At 33.2% G+C, this 18775-nt stretch overlaps 5 protein-coding genes across 8 annotated transcripts; 4 read left to right on the forward strand and 1 right to left on the reverse strand.

Annotated features, from left to right (window-relative positions):
• The first annotated feature begins 696 nt into the window (after positions 1-696).
• Positions 697-2783, forward strand: LOC110601026 (receptor-like serine/threonine-protein kinase At1g78530). Of its 3 annotated transcripts, none has more exons than XM_021738002.2 (6): positions 697-1207; positions 1303-1526; positions 1612-1953; positions 2022-2276; positions 2368-2501; positions 2586-2783. In XM_021738002.2, the coding sequence occupies exons 2-6, from the start codon at positions 1391-1393 to the stop codon at positions 2772-2774; spliced, it is 1056 nt and encodes a 351-aa protein (XP_021593694.1). In that variant the 5' UTR covers positions 697-1207; positions 1303-1390; the 3' UTR covers positions 2775-2783. The 3 variants fall into 3 exon arrangements, with proteins under 3 accessions (XP_021593694.1, XP_021593695.1, XP_021593696.1); XM_021738003.2 differs by having other exon boundaries at positions 697-1095; XM_021738004.2 differs by having other exon boundaries at positions 1120-1240; positions 1335-1526.
• A 142-nt stretch (positions 2784-2925) lies between these two features.
• LOC110601028 (fatty-acid-binding protein 3, chloroplastic) lies at positions 2926-5537 on the reverse strand. Its single transcript, XM_021738007.2, has 5 exons — positions 5231-5537; positions 4738-4839; positions 3701-3856; positions 3409-3623; positions 2926-3268 (listed from the first exon to the last, which is right to left on the reverse strand). The coding sequence occupies exons 1-5, from the start codon at positions 5493-5495 to the stop codon at positions 3110-3112; spliced, it is 897 nt and encodes a 298-aa protein (XP_021593699.1). The 5' UTR covers positions 5496-5537; the 3' UTR covers positions 2926-3109.
• A 234-nt stretch (positions 5538-5771) lies between these two features.
• On the forward strand, positions 5772-6680 carry LOC110601875 (glucan endo-1,3-beta-D-glucosidase). The gene is made up of 4 exons (XM_021739255.2): positions 5772-5999; positions 6065-6099; positions 6184-6418; positions 6567-6680. The coding sequence occupies exons 1-4, from the start codon at positions 5951-5953 to the stop codon at positions 6590-6592; spliced, it is 345 nt and encodes a 114-aa protein (XP_021594947.1). The 5' UTR covers positions 5772-5950; the 3' UTR covers positions 6593-6680.
• Positions 6681-7916: 1236 nt separating this feature from the next.
• Positions 7917-13913, forward strand: LOC110601874 (solanesyl diphosphate synthase 2, chloroplastic). The gene is made up of 6 exons (XM_021739254.2): positions 7917-8486; positions 8868-8989; positions 11460-11587; positions 11667-11770; positions 12773-12900; positions 13079-13913. Exons 1-6 carry the CDS (start codon positions 8255-8257, stop codon positions 13625-13627), a joined length of 1263 nt encoding a protein of 420 aa, XP_021594946.1. The 5' UTR covers positions 7917-8254; the 3' UTR covers positions 13628-13913.
• Positions 13914-14108: 195 nt separating this feature from the next.
• Positions 14109-17839, forward strand: LOC110601119 (mitochondrial inner membrane protease subunit 1). Of its 2 annotated transcripts, none has more exons than XM_021738134.2 (5): positions 14109-14457; positions 14542-14766; positions 16471-16581; positions 17152-17213; positions 17583-17839. In XM_021738134.2, exons 1-4 carry the CDS (start codon positions 14329-14331, stop codon positions 17185-17187), a joined length of 501 nt encoding a protein of 166 aa, XP_021593826.1. In that variant the 5' UTR covers positions 14109-14328; the 3' UTR covers positions 17188-17213; positions 17583-17839. The 2 variants fall into 2 exon arrangements, with proteins under 2 accessions (XP_021593826.1, XP_021593827.1); XM_021738135.2 differs by having other exon boundaries at positions 17588-17839.
• Positions 17840-18775: the final 936 nt, after the last annotated feature.

An 18775-nucleotide genomic window follows, 5' to 3' on the forward strand; every position in this document is an offset into this window, starting at 1 on the left:
TATTTATGTATTAATAGATCAAATAATCTTTTTTTTTTTTTTTTTTTTTTGCAATAGTACCTTCTCTTCAATTTTTCTTTCTGCTATTCAGCAAAAATTTTCTTTTAAAATTCTATTTACCAATGAGTTTTAGTTATTGATATTAGAATATTTTATGTTTTTGTTTTTTCAAATGAAGCTCTTACTTTTAAGAAGTTTTAAAATGAGAAACTAAAATGTGGATTTCATCCAAAAGTTCTAAGATTTATTTTATAAAAAAAAAAAATAGTATCATTAAAGAATCTCTTACTTCTAATATTCTTTCCCTGCATTTAATAAATTAGCAATTTTTTCCTGTGTCCAACAGATGGACTCTATACAATAGGAAATTAAGAGGAAAAACATGTGATTTTTTTCATTGAATTGTAGTTCCGCACATTAATTTCTGAATGAATCTTAATGGAGACAAATGATGTGTAAAATGAAAACTAATAACGTATTTCACAATCAAGGCCTTTACATTTTTTTTTTTTTTTTTTGAAAAGAAACAAATAGGGCATTTGGAAATGAAAATTGTTTTTTTTTTTTTTTTTGAAAAATGTTATCCATGAAAAGTTATCAATGATATTGATAAATTTATGTATAAAAATATTAATAAAATTTTTAATGTAAATAGAATGATTTTTTATTTTTAAAAGATAAAATTATTTTTTTTAAAAAAAAATGGGTTAATCTTTTTTATCAAGAAAATATTTTTTTTAATCAATTTTTCTAAATGCATCAAACACAAAATTTTTTTGAAACAAACATGGCCTTTAAGTTTACAATGATGAAATGATGAGCTCCCAAAAGTCAAGAAAATCGGAAGGAGAAAAGTTAAAAGTTAGGCATTGAAAAAGCTTTTCAAATTATACTTTTTGTGTCAAATTTTCTATGATTCAAAACCACTTTTTTTCTCCTGCTCATTTAACTCATAACGGTTGGTACCCATGATTACATTTATTGAAAAGTTTGTTTAGTATTTTATTTTTTATTATTTGATCTTATCTCAACAAAAATTTTAATTGGTTCCGAAGAAAAAGCTGCCATCTCCCACGTCTTTGGAGAATTTATAAGGTATAGATTTCCTTATTTGTTTGTCTGTAATGTGACACTCATACCCAGCAGAAAGAAGAAGAAAGAAAGAAAGCAAAATGCTGTTGCAGATCAGTCTATGATTCCTTTCAAAGTGATTATTCTTCCAAGCTGCTTCTGCTTTTACGTGCGTGATATGCATTTATTTATTAGTTTGTCTGAATTCTGCTTTGTTTTCTCCTGACTCAGAATTATTTATGTATCTTCTGCAACTTGAAAAGTTCTTCAACTTGTCTGAAATTGATAGCCTCCTCAGTGCAAACTAGAGTTTGAATTAATGGGCAAAGCTAAGGACATAGCATTCTACATCACAGTATGCTGCATTGCTTTCATTACATCCAAGATAATTATTTCCATCCTCCTCTACAAGAGATGGAAAAGAAAGCACTTAGTCTATGAAGATGGCTTCTCAGGTGATAGCAAGTTTTTGGCTTATTGATTTTCTTCAAATATGGCTTATTAATCAAGTAAAGTTTCCTTCTTGCAATTAAATTACAGGAGGCAAGATGGTGTTGTTCAAGTCTGCAATAATGCAGCAGCCTCTATCATCTGATGTGTTGTTGAAGAAAACTTTAAAATTGAGCAACAAGGACATCATTGGCTCTGGAGGATATGGAACTGTTTACAGATTGAACATAAATGATTCTGTGGCCTTTGCTGTCAAGAGACTAAACAGGGGAAGCGCAGAGAGAGATCGAGGTTTCGAAAGAGAGTTGGAGGCTATGGGGGATATCAAGCATAGGAATATTGTCACTCTTCATGGATATTACACTGCACCTCATTACAATCTTCTCATATATGAGTTAATGCCTAATGGAAGTCTAGATGCAGTCCTGCATGGTAAGTTTCATGAACACAATCTGTTGATTCTTGTGCATTATTTCATGCTAAAGTGGAAAATTTTTCAGGGAGATCAATGGAGAAGAAGGATTTGGATTGGGGATCCAGATATAGGATAGCACTAGGTGCTGCAAGAGGGATTTCATACCTGCATCATGATTGCATTCCACACATAATTCATAGAGACATCAAGTCTAGTAATATATTGCTAGATCAGAAAATGGAAGCTCGAGTATCTGATTTCGGATTGGCTACCTTGATGGAACCTGATAAGACTCATGTTTCTACATTTCCAGCAGGAACTTTTGGATACTTGGCTCCTGGTACCACCAAAAATTATTCTTCAAAGTCAGCCTGATCTCTCTTTTTCTGGTGATTCCTTGACTGACATCTCAATTATATAATTTTCTGCAGAGTACTTTGATACAGGGAAGGCAACTGCAAAAGGAGATGTTTATAGTTTTGGAGTTGTTCTTTTGGAGCTTTTGACTGGAAAGAAACCCACAGATGAAGCATTCTTTGAGGAAGGGACTAAGCTTGTGACCTGGGTAAGTCCTGAAATTTCCTGCAAATGCCAAATAATGGATAGTTTTTTATTTGGTTATTTCTGCTAAAGTTGAAACCTGAAACAGGTAAAGGCAGTTGTTGAAGATAAAAGGGAAGTGCATGCACTTGACAGTAGGCTGAAGTGTGCACCGACTGATGAGATTAATAATGCATTCAGAATTGCATTTATGTGCCTTGAACCAGAGCCCTCTATGAGACCTTCCATGGCTGAGATAGTCAAGATGCTTGAGCAAGTAAAATCAGACAATTTGTAAACGATTCTTTTACTAGTTTTTTTTTTTTTTTTTTTTATGAGTTTATCCTTTTCCAAGCAAAGATTATCATTCTTAAACAGAATCTTAACAAAGTTTCATTCGAGTAGATTTTTTTCCCCTTAAACATCAGAAATTTTTAGGAGAAGTTGTGGAGGCCATATACAGATTATACTAGCATTACAAAGTAATCTAGGTTTCAACTACTGATTGCGGAACTACAAGATTGATCAGAAATCTGAGTAATCAAGAAATTAAACTCAGCCATTGAAGTTACACAGCTTGAATAAACTAAATCCACTGTTTATATAAGATGAACTATAAGAGACTAATAGCATTCACTTCAGAATTGTTGCCAACCCATTGGCGACCGAAGCTTTCAAGGAAGGAGAAACTGGAGCATCTCCCAAAAACACATCAAAAAGAGCAGAAGTGACATTTGCTGACTCAATTGTAGCATCCACACCAGATGGTATCCCATTTGATGAGACAGAAATCTGAAAATTACAAACCAGCAGTCTGAATGCAAATAGAGAAGGGGGAAATTGAAAAGGATAAAGGAAATGATTACTAACAGTATCATATTAAACATGCACCGGGAATGTATTGTTTCTGTGTCTGCCAAATTTAAACTTACTAGCATTTTTAAGGGATCCAACCATGTCAAAAATATGAATGTCCCTTTCTTAAGAGGTCGACCTTGGAAGATACTTCGAAATGTGGACAAAGCAGATTCGTCAACTGAAGTGGGCGCTTTGATTCTTGGGGAGATGGCATTATCCAAGGCATCCCAAAACGTTTTACCATCAACATCTCTCACCAGTATTATTTGCAGTGATTTTTCCAAAGTGGCTAAAAGTAGTATGTATTAGCAAAAATCATCTACTCTCCCACTACAAAAGCAGAAAACATTGGAAGGAATTTTTTACCTTGAAAAATTGAGCTGAACAAATCAGGATTATCCTGAATCTCACCAGCTGATAGCCCTTTCCAGGCATTCAATGTGTTTAAGACAGACTGATTAACATATAATCCTGCTGCATAGACCTTAACACCAATGATTGCAAAAACCTTTTCTCTGTATCCTGAAAATTACAGATCATGAAAATTATCATGCCAGAAAAAATTTCATACATGGACTCCTTGCAATATGGATCTTAACACTAACAATTGTAGGAACATTCTGCCTGTATCCTGAGTTTTAATGCAGGCTATTGAAGCTATGATGCTAGATAAATTCAAGCAACAGGCCAAGTAAATCTAAGGACTTCACCAGAGTTATATTAGTTTAAAGTTCACTTGCACAAGACACAAATGCAGTCGGCGTTTTCTTTGCTCAAAACTGTATAAAAAACATCAGGTAGTAAAAGTGTTACGAAAATAATGTAATGGCAGCGCATCACCCCTTGGCGATGATAGTAATAATACTTTATGAAGATAACCTCACAAATTTGAACACAAAATTTGAAGTGGTTCGGCAAAAGTCTTCTCCACAAAAATCGACTATGGAGAGAAAAATAGTTACAACCACTGGAATATCTGCCTCTCAGTCAGAAACTTTTAATCACTTGAATAGCTAACTCACCATTCAAATAAAATTTCACTGCAATTTTATTCTCACTAACGCCACACACACACTGAACAAAACTTTCCAATATGCCAACTCTCCAATTGTGGCGCCCCCTCAAGAAAGGTGAAAATCTCCTTTTACAGGCTTATGGCCTTGTGACTTGACCAAGTTCTAGTTAGACTGTGACCAAAAGAAACCAACATTGACATATTGTAACTCTTTCCCTTTAACTTCCTAACAAATTTTATCTCTAACATCTATTTGTACTTAGGCTCGGCAATAGTAAGAGCTTTTATAGATATATTTGGCTGGCATCCTAGCACCATTTGCATGCTTCATAAGTTCAATCCATAGATCTTTATGGTACAATGGTAGTATGACATTAGAGCAACTAACCAGTTCCAAGTAGTGATAGTGAACTTGAGCAACCAGGCAAACGTAAAGATGTCTGAAATTTAACACTGGTTGCGGGTTCCTCCGCGTACTCCGCGCTTCCAACTGCAGCCATTGGTTAAAATTTGCGGAAACATTATTCAAAATCTCTTCACATAAAAACAAATAGCAGATTTAGCAAATATATCATCAGGATCTACTCCAGGTCTCTATAATTAAATTCCCCAGTGTCAAGAGGAGCTCTTCTTTCTGTTTTCCAGAATTAGAGCTTGCTAAAGTATCTAATCAACCATCGAATTTTCAAAAGCAGATAATGTTCTAAACTCTCATTTCTGATAATTTCACCACACCATCCAAAGCTCTTCCTCATTATTTACCAATATTAACAGGACCACGATAAATGATAAAAACCCTTCTTCTGCATATATACAAATGTGAAACTAAAATAACTTGGATCAAACAAGCAGCAATCTTGGAGTACATTTATGAAATTTACCTGAAGAAGATGAAGAAGAAGCTTTCAAGTAGAAATGGGTACGAGCAACATAATCCCTTTGGGGACAATATAAGGATAAGAGCAAGAAAGAGTGGGCTTTGCGGAATGATATAGCTGGATTTGGAGATTTTCCTGGAAAACTAATTCTGTGATTTGGATTGCAGGTGGCAAACCACGTTGGTGCAGAGATTGTTCCAAGCATGCTTTTGTTCTGCTTCAGGAGTGGAAAATTGAAGCAGCTTTCAAAGAATGGGAATGTAATCATATGTAATTTGCCTAAAATTAGAGAATTGTCGGTGCTTTTTGCACTTGGATAATAATTTTCATATTTACGTATATTTATTTAATATATAAAAATAAAATAAACGTTTTAAATTTAAATTCCATAGTCCATTGTTATTATTCTTTATGTGAATTTAATTTTTATTTTTCAGATTTTTTAATAAATATTTTAATTAAGGATAATTAAAAAATATAAACAACCTAAAAAAATAATATTATTATTTCCTATGTGAGGACATAACACAAGACAGAGTCGCATCACTAGTCCGACTTTTCCTTGCTCAGCCCTTTGAGTTCCAAAAAATTCCGCTCCAACAACAATGGCTCCACAGTGAATATAGCCGTTATAATCTACAGGCTTTTAAATCATCTCTCCCTCTGTCTTCCTTTCTTACACAAAGTACATCCCCACCCCCACAAAAAGAAAAAGCAGCAGCAATGACTAAAGCAGCACCTCTTTTGCTTCTCTTCTTGTACTTGATTTCAGGTATGATAAGCCTACCTTTGCCTGTCAAAATGATCAACTGCTCATGGCTTTCTCTCTTTATGCAGTTGGAAACTTGGTCGCTTCTAATAATTATGAGCAGGTACAGATATGCAATCTACTTGTTTAGAAATTTATTATCAGAATGAGAGTGAAATTTGAATTTTCTGTTTGAATGAAATTGCAGAAAACTTGGTGTGTAGCCAAGCCGTCTTCAGATCAAGCAACTTTACTGGCGAATATTAATTATGCATGCTCTCAAGTTGATTGCAGAATTCTGCACAAGGGTTGTCCATGTTTTTCTCCTGATAATCTCATTAGCCATGCCTCTATAGCTATGAATCTCTACTACCAGTGCAGAGGAAGGAACAGGTGGAATTGCGATTTCAAAAACTCTGCTCTAATTGTCATCACCGATCCCAGTAAGTCAAAATTACTGAGCATATGAAATATGACTATTGAATTACCAATTATTTTTTTTATTATAGTTATTTTTATTGGATTTGATTTTGAGTTCGAATCCCAATCATAGCGTTATTTATTTATTTATTTGTTTTTGGTGAAATGCAGGTTTTGCTGATTGCATATATGCATAATGCTTGGTCCAGAAGAAAGTAGGATTTGACGACCATGAACAGTTAGAAAGTTATAGTGGATTTTGGGTTGTTTCTTTTTTTTGAATTTGTGTAGTGTAGTAATTGTCGGATTGTTAGAATAATATAGCAAATAGAAAGTTGATTTGCAACATCTCAATCACCATTGATGTTTAATTTGAATCCAATATCCACAGTTGATACAAAGAAACATAAGAGCAAATTAAATGAAAGGGAATCTGTTAATACTAATATAATTTAGATTGATTTATTTCAAGAAAAATATTTTTATAATTAAATAAAAAAATGACTTTCTTTTTTTCACATATTAGATTCTTATATTTTAAAATCCCTATATATAAATTTATTAATAAATTTTATTTTTAAATTATCTTAAGAAATAGAAAACAAGTGAATGAATTTAGAACAATTAACTTTTTGAATAAACTTTTTGAAACAATTAACTTTTTTAATTCTTGAAAATTTTAGGTTGTGAAAACCTATAATAATTAATTTTTCACATTTGATTGTATTAATATTATGATTTATTTCTATGCTAAAACAAATTCCAAACAATAATCCTTTATTAAAAAAAAATGAAGGGTTAAATTGAATATTCCATCACAATTGTTGGTGAATTTTGGAATAAAATGCAATAAATTGAATATCCCACAAATTTTCAAAAACGCTCAAACAGTAACGGTCAATGCATTGCCTGCCTGCTTTAAATAAAACGTACTCGAATGATCAAAAAGTAACGTAGTGATGTTGGCCGCCACAAATTAGTAATGGTTTTTTTTTTTTTTTTTTTTTAATATCTCTAACTTCAAATTCCCTACGCTTTCACCCCTTCCAATATTATTTGAATATTTTAATTTATTTTTTTTCTTTTTTTTTTATAAAAAGTTAATAATTTATTAATTAATTATTTTATTAATTTTATTTTTAAATATTTTATTTTTTAATTTTTATAATTTTAAAAAATTTATTAATAAATTGTTTAAATGTTTAAAAAATTTATTAATTTATCTCCTTATATAAAAGATATTTTTATTTAATAGCTGAAATTCATAAAAAAATTAATTAATAAATTTTTTAATTTGTGAGAAATATTTTAAAAATTATGTAATTAATTAGTAAATTTCTTTGAATAATAAGGATTAAATAGTAATTTTATAGAAAAATCAGAAAATTTATTTAAATGTGGTTCCCATAATTCATTTATTTAAAAATCCAGACCGCTATTTTCTTGGATTTGATTTTCAGCTTACGATGAGAGGCCTCTTCTTTGCCTCTTATTTATAAATTTCATTTCTTAAATTAAACACAAAGCTCGTCTTTTCTTCCAAAAAACATCAGTGGTCTCAAACTGATAAGAAACTCTAAGACGACACTGTCCTATGTGGGCTTCTTGGATCCACTCAATGGAGAACTCCCATTTGTGTGGTCCGTGAAAGGAGAAACTTCTCAACTTAGAAACCCGTTCGACATCTTTCATTCTTTTTTGTTCTTTCAAGTTTTCTACCGGAACTTTGTTTTATGGTTTTCTTTGTTTCATTCTTGCTGGTTGTTTGGCTTATGGGAAACTGAACGAGATTTGCTATCTGGGTTTTGATTTGGAAGTGAAATTTCGAATCTTTTTTGCTTTCTGGTTCTCGTTGAGAAATGATGTCAATGACATGCCACAGCCTTGATTTTGGGAGGACTGTGTTTGATTTGGCGGCTTGTGGATGCTCTTCGAATGCTTCAGTGAATAGGTGTTCAGTGAGGAATTATGCCAAGTCAGTTTCTAGGAGTTGTAATAGAGACTGTGCCGCTGGAAGATTGCTTTGTTACCGGAAGGATTTTGCTCGGTGTCGGGTTTCTTCGACCAAGACTCCCGAGACTCTGCTTAAGGGTAAGTTATTTTGGTAGTGGCTTTCTTTGCGTCAGTAAAGTTTAGTTAACAATATCCAAAGCAACTGGGTTATCCATGTTTAGTTTCTTTTCTTGTTGGTGTTGCTTGTATTGCCTGTACCATTGCATAACTCGAATTTGGTTTCAACAAACTGATTATAGATAGCTTGCCTTATTGGTAGCAGTTTCCCTTTCCTTTTAGTCTAGCAGAGTTGAAGCAGTGACTTTCACCAACAATAGTAACTTGCTTGCCTGCATTTAAGTCCTCTATTTTTGAAATGATTGTGCGGTTGGCATACTTATTTTGTGCCTGCCATAACTGCAATGCTTTAGCAGCGAATTTCTTGTACTCTTTTACGATTTATTTGTGGCATCAATACAGGAGTTACTCAAGGTCCGGCAGCACTGGTGAATTTGAAGGAGTCAAGAGGTCCAATTTCATTGATAAATGTTTTTGAAGTGGTTGCTGATGATCTCCAGACTCTTAACCAAAACCTCCTGTCGGTGAGTGCTTACTGTAAACATTCTGCTGTTGGATATTAAAGAGGTTTGGTGTTGTATGCTCAAGAATGATTACATATATGTGTGTGTGCGTGGGGCCAGATTTTGATATCTGCCTAAGTCCATGAAGTACTGGGATCGAACATTACCGTCCAACTCAGCCAAGCAAATTTCACAATAACCTGCGAAAATAAGACAATCATATTAGCATAGGACTTCACAAGCCAATAAGGAACTATCAGGCATCATAGACCAATAAGCATCACAATCATCACAAGTATGATGAACAATGGAACAAGATTATTTATGAACTAGCTACTTTTCTTATTCATAAAATATAATCAGTACAAGGAGATTGATGATCTGTACATCACTTATAGGCAGGGGGAGTGACTATATATATATATATATATGTTATTTTAATTTTAATTCCTTGTTCATGCTTATGATGGTACCTAGTGTTTTGGTGATATAGATTCACTGTTTCATTCTTCTTCTTCTTCTTCTTCTTCAATTGGTTTTTTTTATGGTAGCTCATAATATTAGTATGTGTTATGCTTTGCACCCATGGTCTCCTGTTTTATGAACCTAGCGCAGAGAAGGTTTGATGTGCCTTAATAGAACTTCATTGCCAGGGGAAAAAGAATATCTTTATTGCTCATTATATAGCTAGTGATGGCGGTACTACAGTGCAGTGCTGCAATTTGAGAAAGAAATAAGAGAAGATAGTAATGTATTGGAGTAGTAACTGTAATTTGTGGTCGTGCATCTAGTGTGAAATATCAATGGGATTACTATTATGAATTAAAGGTGGTAGTTGAGATGCCATTAGTGTTTTTAGCAGGTGATTAGGTCAACCATCATCTTTGTAGTGCCTTCTTGCCAGTTGGCAGAGGCAATAATCTTGATACTTCTGGTGTTTGGCTAACATTAGTTGTGAATTTATGGAGGAGATAGAACTCGTATGACTACAAGTGCTATTCTTACATGTTATCTTCTTTCTGCTGGAACTGGCATGGTTTCATACCTGGAATGTGCCCTTTGTGGAAGATGAGGATTTACTCAAACGGGATATAAGTTAGTGTATGGTGTGATACATTTGCATGCTCAGAATGTTTAAGAGTTTTTCTTGATTGTTCCACATGTCACTGAGATTCTATATTAGATTATCTTGATGTGTGCTCAATATGCAAATCATAAATGAGGGGAACTCAGTTGCAAACAAGAGGCTCATTTTTTTCCTTTACCATCTGGCAATTGATAAGTTGCTTTATAAAGTTTAAGCACAATAATTTTCAGTGATCTATTTCAGTTTTGGAGTGTGTATTTTCAGTTTTCCTATTTGGAAAATAGAAGCAAACATAGTGTTATCTTGCTTTTTAACTCCTCTTGGCTTTTGTTGAAAAATTCCATGTCGTAGTGGGCTTACCATCTCGGTTTGATACCTCTAATTTTTGGAGAACAAATTAAATCTTAGAGTACAGCAGTACGCAATAACATGGCTTGTTAATGTTGTCATCACCGTGAATCATCTTATTCAACAGTGGGAGGGAAGACGTAGGGTTTATTCTTTGATCTTTTGGTAATTTATTAGAAGGGGGATGTATAGGCACTGGAGGAGCACTGAAGAAACATAAGAAAAGCTTAGGGCTAGTTTGGAGGAGAGCTTTATGGACATTTTCAATAAGTTCAGATGATTCACTATGTTGAAGCTTCTTTGAGGAAATCTATTCCCTGAGACCTGTTGTTGTCATATGGTGAAGTTGTTCTTTCTTATTACTGTTGGTTGTGGCTGCACACCTGACAATTTAGTGATAACTGGGGAACTTTGTTTCATTTACTATCGGTTTAGTTCGTGCTAGATTTAGAAGTATAAATGCAGCTAGGAAAAATTAGCATCGCCTATGTCAACTGAAGAATGAGAAAGCTTTAAAGGCACGGTAGGAGAATCCAATATTCAATATTTGTCATGGTAATTATGATGTGTTTTTATAAATTGATAGGTTAACAAGATTACTGCATGTTTTAGTTTTTCTTTTTTCTTTCTAAAATGCTATGAGTCATTTTATGACTTCTTTTTCTTTTTTAAAAAAAAAAAAAAATTTCATGTTACCGCTGGTCTGATACTGCAACACCATGGCCGCAAGTCCACAACCAACTGATACCATTATCTAACACTTGGGAATGCCCCTAGTAGGTAGTAGCTTTGTGTGTATGATGCATTTTCTTTTTGCCAAATTGAAACTCCAACAATCCCCTTTCAATTCAGGAGCTTGAAGTTAAGGAAAGTTCTAGGCAAGACAATCTTAAAACACTTAATATTGTAATTTTGTGTACATATTATTCCCAACAACTTGTTGCATTTGTGGTTGAAATCTATACATAGCTGCACTGAACATCATTTATGAATGTTTTAGAGTAGTTTGTATATTTCTTTATATCTATTTCTAATATGATTAAGATGCTTTGCTAGATTGTTGGTGCAGAAAACCCAGTTTTAATGTCTGCAGCTGATCAGATATTTGGTGCTGGTGGGAAGAGGATGCGACCGGCATTGGTATTCCTAGTTTCAAGAGCCACAGCAGAAATAATGGGGTTAAAGTAAGTTTTGTTAGGTATTTGTTTCCCAATTTCTTACATAAATGGAATAAAAGATTTATATTATCATGCTTCATTCCAGGGAACTTACTACAAAACACCGGCGCTTAGCAGAGATCATTGAGATGATCCATACTGCAAGCTTAATACATGATGATGTACTAGATGAAAGTGACATGCGTAGAGGTAATGGTTTAGGTTTTACATGAGTGTGATGTGAAACGTCTCATTGGTACCATGTTATAAAAAATAGCCAGCAGTTTTAGAATTTCAAAAAATTGGACTAATGCTGTTCCACTTCCAATCTACAAACCCTTATGTGTTTGCCTCTGTTCATCTTTGTGTCAGATGCTAATGTGTACTGCTGCTTCCTCCTGATGGATAATAAGTCTCTATATGCAGTTTTTTATGATTCTTACATATTTTCTGCATGAAATATTTCTTTGCGGAAGTTCTGAATCAGGTCAATAGCATTACAGTCTATACAATGATTTAGATTTGTGTTTTATAACTCCTACAAGATCATTTTTGGATTTTATGTATTGGTTGTGCTCTGCCATCTTTTCATATGGGAGGATCAGAAAGGAGTACTTAGAAGCTGTTCCCTTTTGATATGAATAGATTTTTATTTAGGAACTTGCTGACCTATATCCTATTGGGAGCAGAAGTTCAAATTCAGATTTGCCTTGTTTATGGTTTCATCTTTGACATGGCCAGCAAGAGGCAAAATTGCAAGTTCTAGTAGGAAGCATGTAATTAGGTCATTGTCAAACTTCCTGTCGTGGAAGGACGCCCTTGTGAAGCTGTGAAGGTATCCTTCAGCTGTCTGAATTTGGGAAATATGTGAAGCATTTTTCCTTAAAAATTGCCAGTGCATTTATCAAGTACTGATTCCATATTTGTTTATACAATGCATTGTATAAAAGATCTAATGAGCCGTATGTGTTTTCATCCCTTTTGAGAGCTGCTTAACTTATCAACTGTGAAAAGATACATCACTCTAGAAATTATAAGCTCTTGGGGAGTAAGAGATGAACTCGCAAGTGATGAACATTATAGTTGGAAATCTTATATGCCATGTCCTGCAGAATAAATGATCATGCCTTTGATGATACATGAAGTTCTGAAATGTTCTATTTCATTCTGCCTGCCTTTCCTGATTTTGATTTTGCTACTGCTGATTTACAGGAAAACAAACAGTTCATCAACTGTATGGCACAAGGGTGGCAGTACTGGCAGGGGATTTCATGTTTGCTCAGTCCTCTTGGTACCTAGCAAATCTTGAAAATATCGAAGTCATTAAGCTTATCAGCCAGGTAGGTCCACAACTCCACCTGTATGTATCCCAAGTATTTTATGATATTGTTTTGGATTTTAAATGTTGTTCTGAAATACCCTTACAATTTCACAAACTGGACTTTAAGCAACGACCAGGAAAATTTGAAGCCCTTCTTGTAGAATAAAGTTAATTTACAAGTCCTGACTCCTTGGCAGGTTATTAAGGATTTTGCAAGTGGTGAAATAAAGCAAGCATCTAGTTTGTTTGACTGTGATGTTGAGCTCGAGGAGTATTTGATCAAGAGCTATTACAAAACTGCCTCTTTAATAGCTGCTAGTACTAAAGGAGCTGCTATTTTTAGTGGGGTGGAAAGTAGTGTTGCTGAACAAATGTATGAATATGGTAAGAATCTTGGTCTGTCCTTCCAAGTTGTTGATGACATACTGGATTTTACGCAGTCAGCCGAGCAGCTGGGGAAGCCAGCTGGGAGCGACTTGGCAAAAGGGAACCTGACAGCACCTGTAATATTTGCTCTGGAGAAAGAACCAAAACTGAGAGAAATCATCGACTCCGAATTCTGTGAGCCTGGCTCTCTGGATGAAGCAGTTAAGTTGGTTAAGCAATGTGGAGGAATAGAAAGAGCACAAGAATTAGCCAAGGAGAAAGCATCACTTGCAATCCAGAATCTGAGTTGTCTTCCTCGGGCTGCATTTCGATCGGCGCTAGAGGAAATGGTGTTGTACAATCTCGAACGGATTGATTAGTCAGATATACGTTGTCGTGCAAGAAGATACTGCTTGATAGGAAACAAATAACAGGTAAGCATTACAAGGCATACACAGGAGCAGCTTGATGAGAATCCTGTATCAGTACAGCAAAATTGGTTTTCAGCAAAATAGGCAAAGTCCCATTGAAGAGAAGCTGCTGGAGACTGGTTGTGTATTAGTTGAAGTATTGAACTATGATTCAGATCGTAATATTGTGTATTCAATTACAATGGTTTATCTTGAAACTGGTCCAGAGAAAAATAAAACTGCAAATTTTCTGCTATACAGATTTTGTGGCCATCAATAATGTGAAGCTGCTTTATGTATTTTTGTTCATTTTTCTTCCAGTTAAAAGGTCATTTTCTGAACCCTTGAAGCCTGCAGTTTTTTTTTTTTGAAACCGAACTAAGATGTCTTAGATTTATACTCGTACTGCTTAGTCTGTGAACCTAGAATATTTTTCAATATATTTGATTGGAAAAATATAGGAAAACTTGCTAAGAAAAATAAGTAAAGAAATTAAATAGAAGATAAAATTAAAAGAAAAAAAGTTAAGAATATACTGATAATAATAATTATAAAATATAAAATAAATTAATAAATAATTACAATAGCAGACTAATGAGTGACCTCGAAGCATTTCTTTTCCCAAAAGTTTTATCACGCAGCAGCAGCACAGGGACAGAGGAAGGAAGGAGATGAGAGTGGTGAAATATATCAGTGAATGGAGTAGCATAGCCAAAGAAGCGCTGTCTCAAACGTTCATCGTAGCCAAGTTTCTATGCTTGCTTCACGTCACCAACGCCTACATATGCTCTCCCACTCTCGTATTTTTCTATCCCTTCCCTCCTTTTTCTTCTTCTTCCCCCTCTCTTTTTTGGTTTAATCAGGGTGCGATTATGTGGTTGCAGGTGTTCGGTCCTAGTATGCTTCCGACGCTCAATCTTTCCGGTGATGTGTTATTGGCGGAACACGTTTCACACCGTTTGGGGAAGGTGGGACCAGGTGATGTCGTGCTGGTTCGCTCCCCTTTAGATCCTAGAAAAATCGTCACTAAACGCATTGTGGGAATGGAGGGTGATAGAATTTCTTTCTCGCTGGACCCTTCTAGTACTGACAGCTGCCACACCATTGTTGTATGATATTTCTTCTTTCCCTACTAATAAGATTGAATTTATTTTTAACATGTAGCTTACTTGTGATTAGCAGTTCATGGATATGTGGTTACTGGTTATTTTATTTGAAAAAAATGTAATAACCAAATCAAGTTACTGTGGTATGTGGTAGGCATCAATTGTTCTTTGAGCAATTTTGTAAGAAAATTAGTTGCAACTTTACCCATCAGTCAAAATTGAATAAAATAATGATATTTTATTTTCATGTAAATGAAAAATGTGATTTTTTATTTTAGGGAGATTCTGTGATGTTGAGGATTTGCTTTGTTGTGTGTGATTGATCATTTCCATAAGATGGACATGTATGTTCTGAGGATAAATACCATACAAATAAAATTTCCTGCTTAACTACTTATCCTCTTCCTTTGGTGTGTGTTTATTTACTTGGTATTTCGTTTAAACCAGCCATAAGTGAGCCGGATGGTTTCTTAACAACCTGGGTATTGAGATAGCAACTTTACTTAGTGTTTTCCTCGTATTTAGTTCTTGTGAATTGTTGCAAGTGCTTCCAAATGGAGTCTGTAGAGTTCAAACCTCAAAGCGAATAAGTGAACCTTGTTTCTTAGATTATTTTGCTGCAAGGCTTAGCCAAATAAGTGAACCTTGTTTCTTCTTAAAATTTTTAGATACTATCAAATGCTCATAACATGTCAGTGCTAACGTTGACTATGAGAAGATATTCCCCTCGTTTGGCATGAATGATTTTACGAGGAAAGAATTCAAATGAAATTGTAAAATCATTCATGATTTTATTTTTATATATAATGAAAATTTTTAAAGTTAAAAGATTTTGAATTCTTTTATTCTAAACAAGAATTTTGCAAGAAAAGAATTCAATTGAATTGAATTCTTATAAAATTCTTGATTCTAAACTGAAGGTTTATATGACCATGTAATTTCTCCACCTTGCTGCTGTTAGCTGTTTGCAGAATGCTAGTGACCAACAGAGGGATTTCACAATGAAATGCTCTTGATTTTTAAAGAATCAGTTGAGCATTTATATTTTATAATTTAACATTTTAAGCCTTACATTTTTTTTTTCCTTCAGCTGGATATTGAAATGCTTTGCTTAGCAGCACAATGCTTGTTTTTGCGTTTCCACAGGCTGCTCTAACTTCACTTTTGCTACTGTGGAGGTCACCTTTGTTTATTTTTACCTTTGTTTATGAAGGTATTTCTGGCCTGAAATTTATCAAATGCCTGCTTATGAGTTCAGCAATATGCTGTAGTTTGAAGGGTTGATCTACTATCTGCCCATTTTCAACTCCTTAAAGCAGTTTATTGCTTACAATGCTCTTACTTGTCTATGTTGCATCAGTATATAGAGAATAAAATGAAAAATAAATTATATATGCTTCCAAGTTCCCATGTCATTAATAACCATGAGTGCAAGTATCTGATATCACATGCTAATGGAGATGTTGCTTAACACACTCGTTCTGTGTATTTTGGTTCTAATGTACTGTTTGAAATTTAATGCGAGTACTAAAAATCTAATCTTGAATCAGTTCTTTGAATGCTCTCTCTTCCTCTTTCTTATGAATGGAGCATCTTTTTATATGAATATGTTCTGAGGCTGTATATTTGTCTCTTTCACTTTGATCCAATATACATTACTGATTCTAAATTAATTAATTTTTGTTTGGGATTTGATTCTGTTGATAGGTCCCAAAGGGGCATGTTTGGATTCAGGGAGATAATGTTTATGCTTCCAGTGACTCGAGGCATTTTGGGCCTGTTCCTTATGGTCTTATTCAAGGCAAAGTGTTTTGTAGGGTAGGTAAACGTTTTACTATTATTTTATAATCAGCTCATGTACTGGGTTTGGCTAACATCAAATTATGGATAGTGCATGTGCTGACTATATGTTGTGCAGTTTTTAATCTCTTTGTGGGATCATCGTGATTCTTGTTCATAAGAAATTGTAAAAATAAAGCTTTGGTTAACTGTAATCATTGGTCAGTAAATGAAATGCATGTATTTCAACATGACTGCCATGACCACCGTAGCTCAGCCAACCTTATCTTCTCATTATTCTCAACATCATCCTAACACCACAAAATCAGCCACAAAGAATGTTGGAAATGGTTCCAAAAACCCGATTTATTCTACCACCAACAACAATGACCATCAAACGATAGCGTGTTAAATTTAAGTTTCTAAGGAGAGAGACAGTGTGTGTGAAAAGGAATGGTATTTTATATTCTAGATGTGCATTTTAATTTCAATACCTCTTTGGAATGGTAGCAGAGTGGATGATTTGTTTACCCTAGGTTGTAACTTCACTGTCTTGTATCCAAATCTAAAGATTTAGCTCATGTGGCCCTTGATTTCTGTTGTCTTTAGGTGTGGCCACCTTATGGCTTTGGAGCGTTGGAATAATAAGCAAAACAGGTGATTTTGTGAAGGTAAGAATATTTATTTCCATTTGATATGCTGAAATTTTCTTATGTTCCTTGTCATCATTTACTTTCTAACTGTGGTTTCTTGATGTTATAGAGTAATGCTACCTATTTTAGATTATCTCTTGTTGCTGCTGTCATCGATTTTGATCTTTAATTTTTAGAAGGAATATAGAACTGTTACAATTAATTACAGTTTGTTGATTCCAGAGATTGATTGACAATGTAAATCACAGCTTTTAATCTAATGCAGGGAACAACCTTGAATAATATAGAATTCTAACTACCCATTTTGTCTAAGCTTCTTGTCCGGACATGGTTGTGTGCTTGATTTTCTTGGTTGATTAATGACCAGGTTTCTCTTTTTGGCTCCAGGGCAGTTGATCACCTGTTATATGGCCCAAGCCAACTGCTGATTTTGCTTATAAGATATTCAATATAAAAGACCAAGCGTTTTGATCTTGGTATAAAGTGGGAGATATGAAGTTTCAGGATGCTAAATTGTTGTAAATTTTGTAACACATTGATTGTCTTTGATTTTTACAGTTGAAAATACTTGAGGCTTTTAGGACTCCTGAGTTGCAGAGATCTATGCTATAATCTATAACAAAATAAATTTTTGTTTTGGTGTATAATGTTGGAAGTTTGTATTGTTTATTGGTTTTTTCGAAATGGGGAGAAAAGAAAGGAGAAGAGAAGAATGAGAGGATAAGCAAGAAAGTTCTTAGGTTGGGACAACATGTTCTGAATTTTCTAGTCTCTTGATTGTAGTTTACAGCAAAGCTTTATAAAATATCGTGCTATTGGCTTAAAAATACTGCAATTTTATAATTTTTTATATTCATAATTATTTTTTTTATGGTAATTTTTTAAATTATTTTAAATTAAATTTAAATTAATTTAGATAATATGCTTTGACTCATTATTTTTATTACGTAAGTTGAGATTTTAAACTCTTAATTATATAAAATTTTTAAAATATATAATTAAAATATATAATTTTCTTTTTCTTAAATAAAAATCTCATTTGTGATTTTAGATAATTAAGAAATTTAAAATGTTAATTAAAATTTAATTAAATTAATTAAATTTTTTATATGATAAAAATAATAATATATATAATTAAAATTAATTTAAAAAATTATTATAATTACAAAAAATTTAAAAATTAAGACTTTCTAATTTAAAATTAAAATTTTTAATTATAAATATAGAAAAACTGCAAAATTATAATTTTTTTAGCCAATAAATCTAAAATATTTTTAGCATATATGTTTTTATAGTATCAAAAATATTATGGTTGTATAATATTTTTCAGCATAAACACTTTGATAAAAATAATAATTTTTAATATTTTATGGAAATATTTATAAACAAATATGTTTGTTTAGAAAAATAAGAATTTGAATATATAAGAAGATTTATAATTATTTATTTAAATGCGTTATATCGATGTGAGAGTGTACTCTAAATATGTAAAATAATAATAATAATAATAATAATAATAATAATAAAATATCTTAAATAATATTTTTCTCCTAAACAAAAAAATTCAAAATCAATTTTTA

Source organism: Manihot esculenta, chromosome 15, assembly GCF_001659605.2.
Source record: "Manihot esculenta cultivar AM560-2 chromosome 15, M.esculenta_v8, whole genome shotgun sequence".
NCBI classification, from domain to species: Eukaryota; Viridiplantae; Streptophyta; class Magnoliopsida; order Malpighiales; family Euphorbiaceae; genus Manihot; species Manihot esculenta.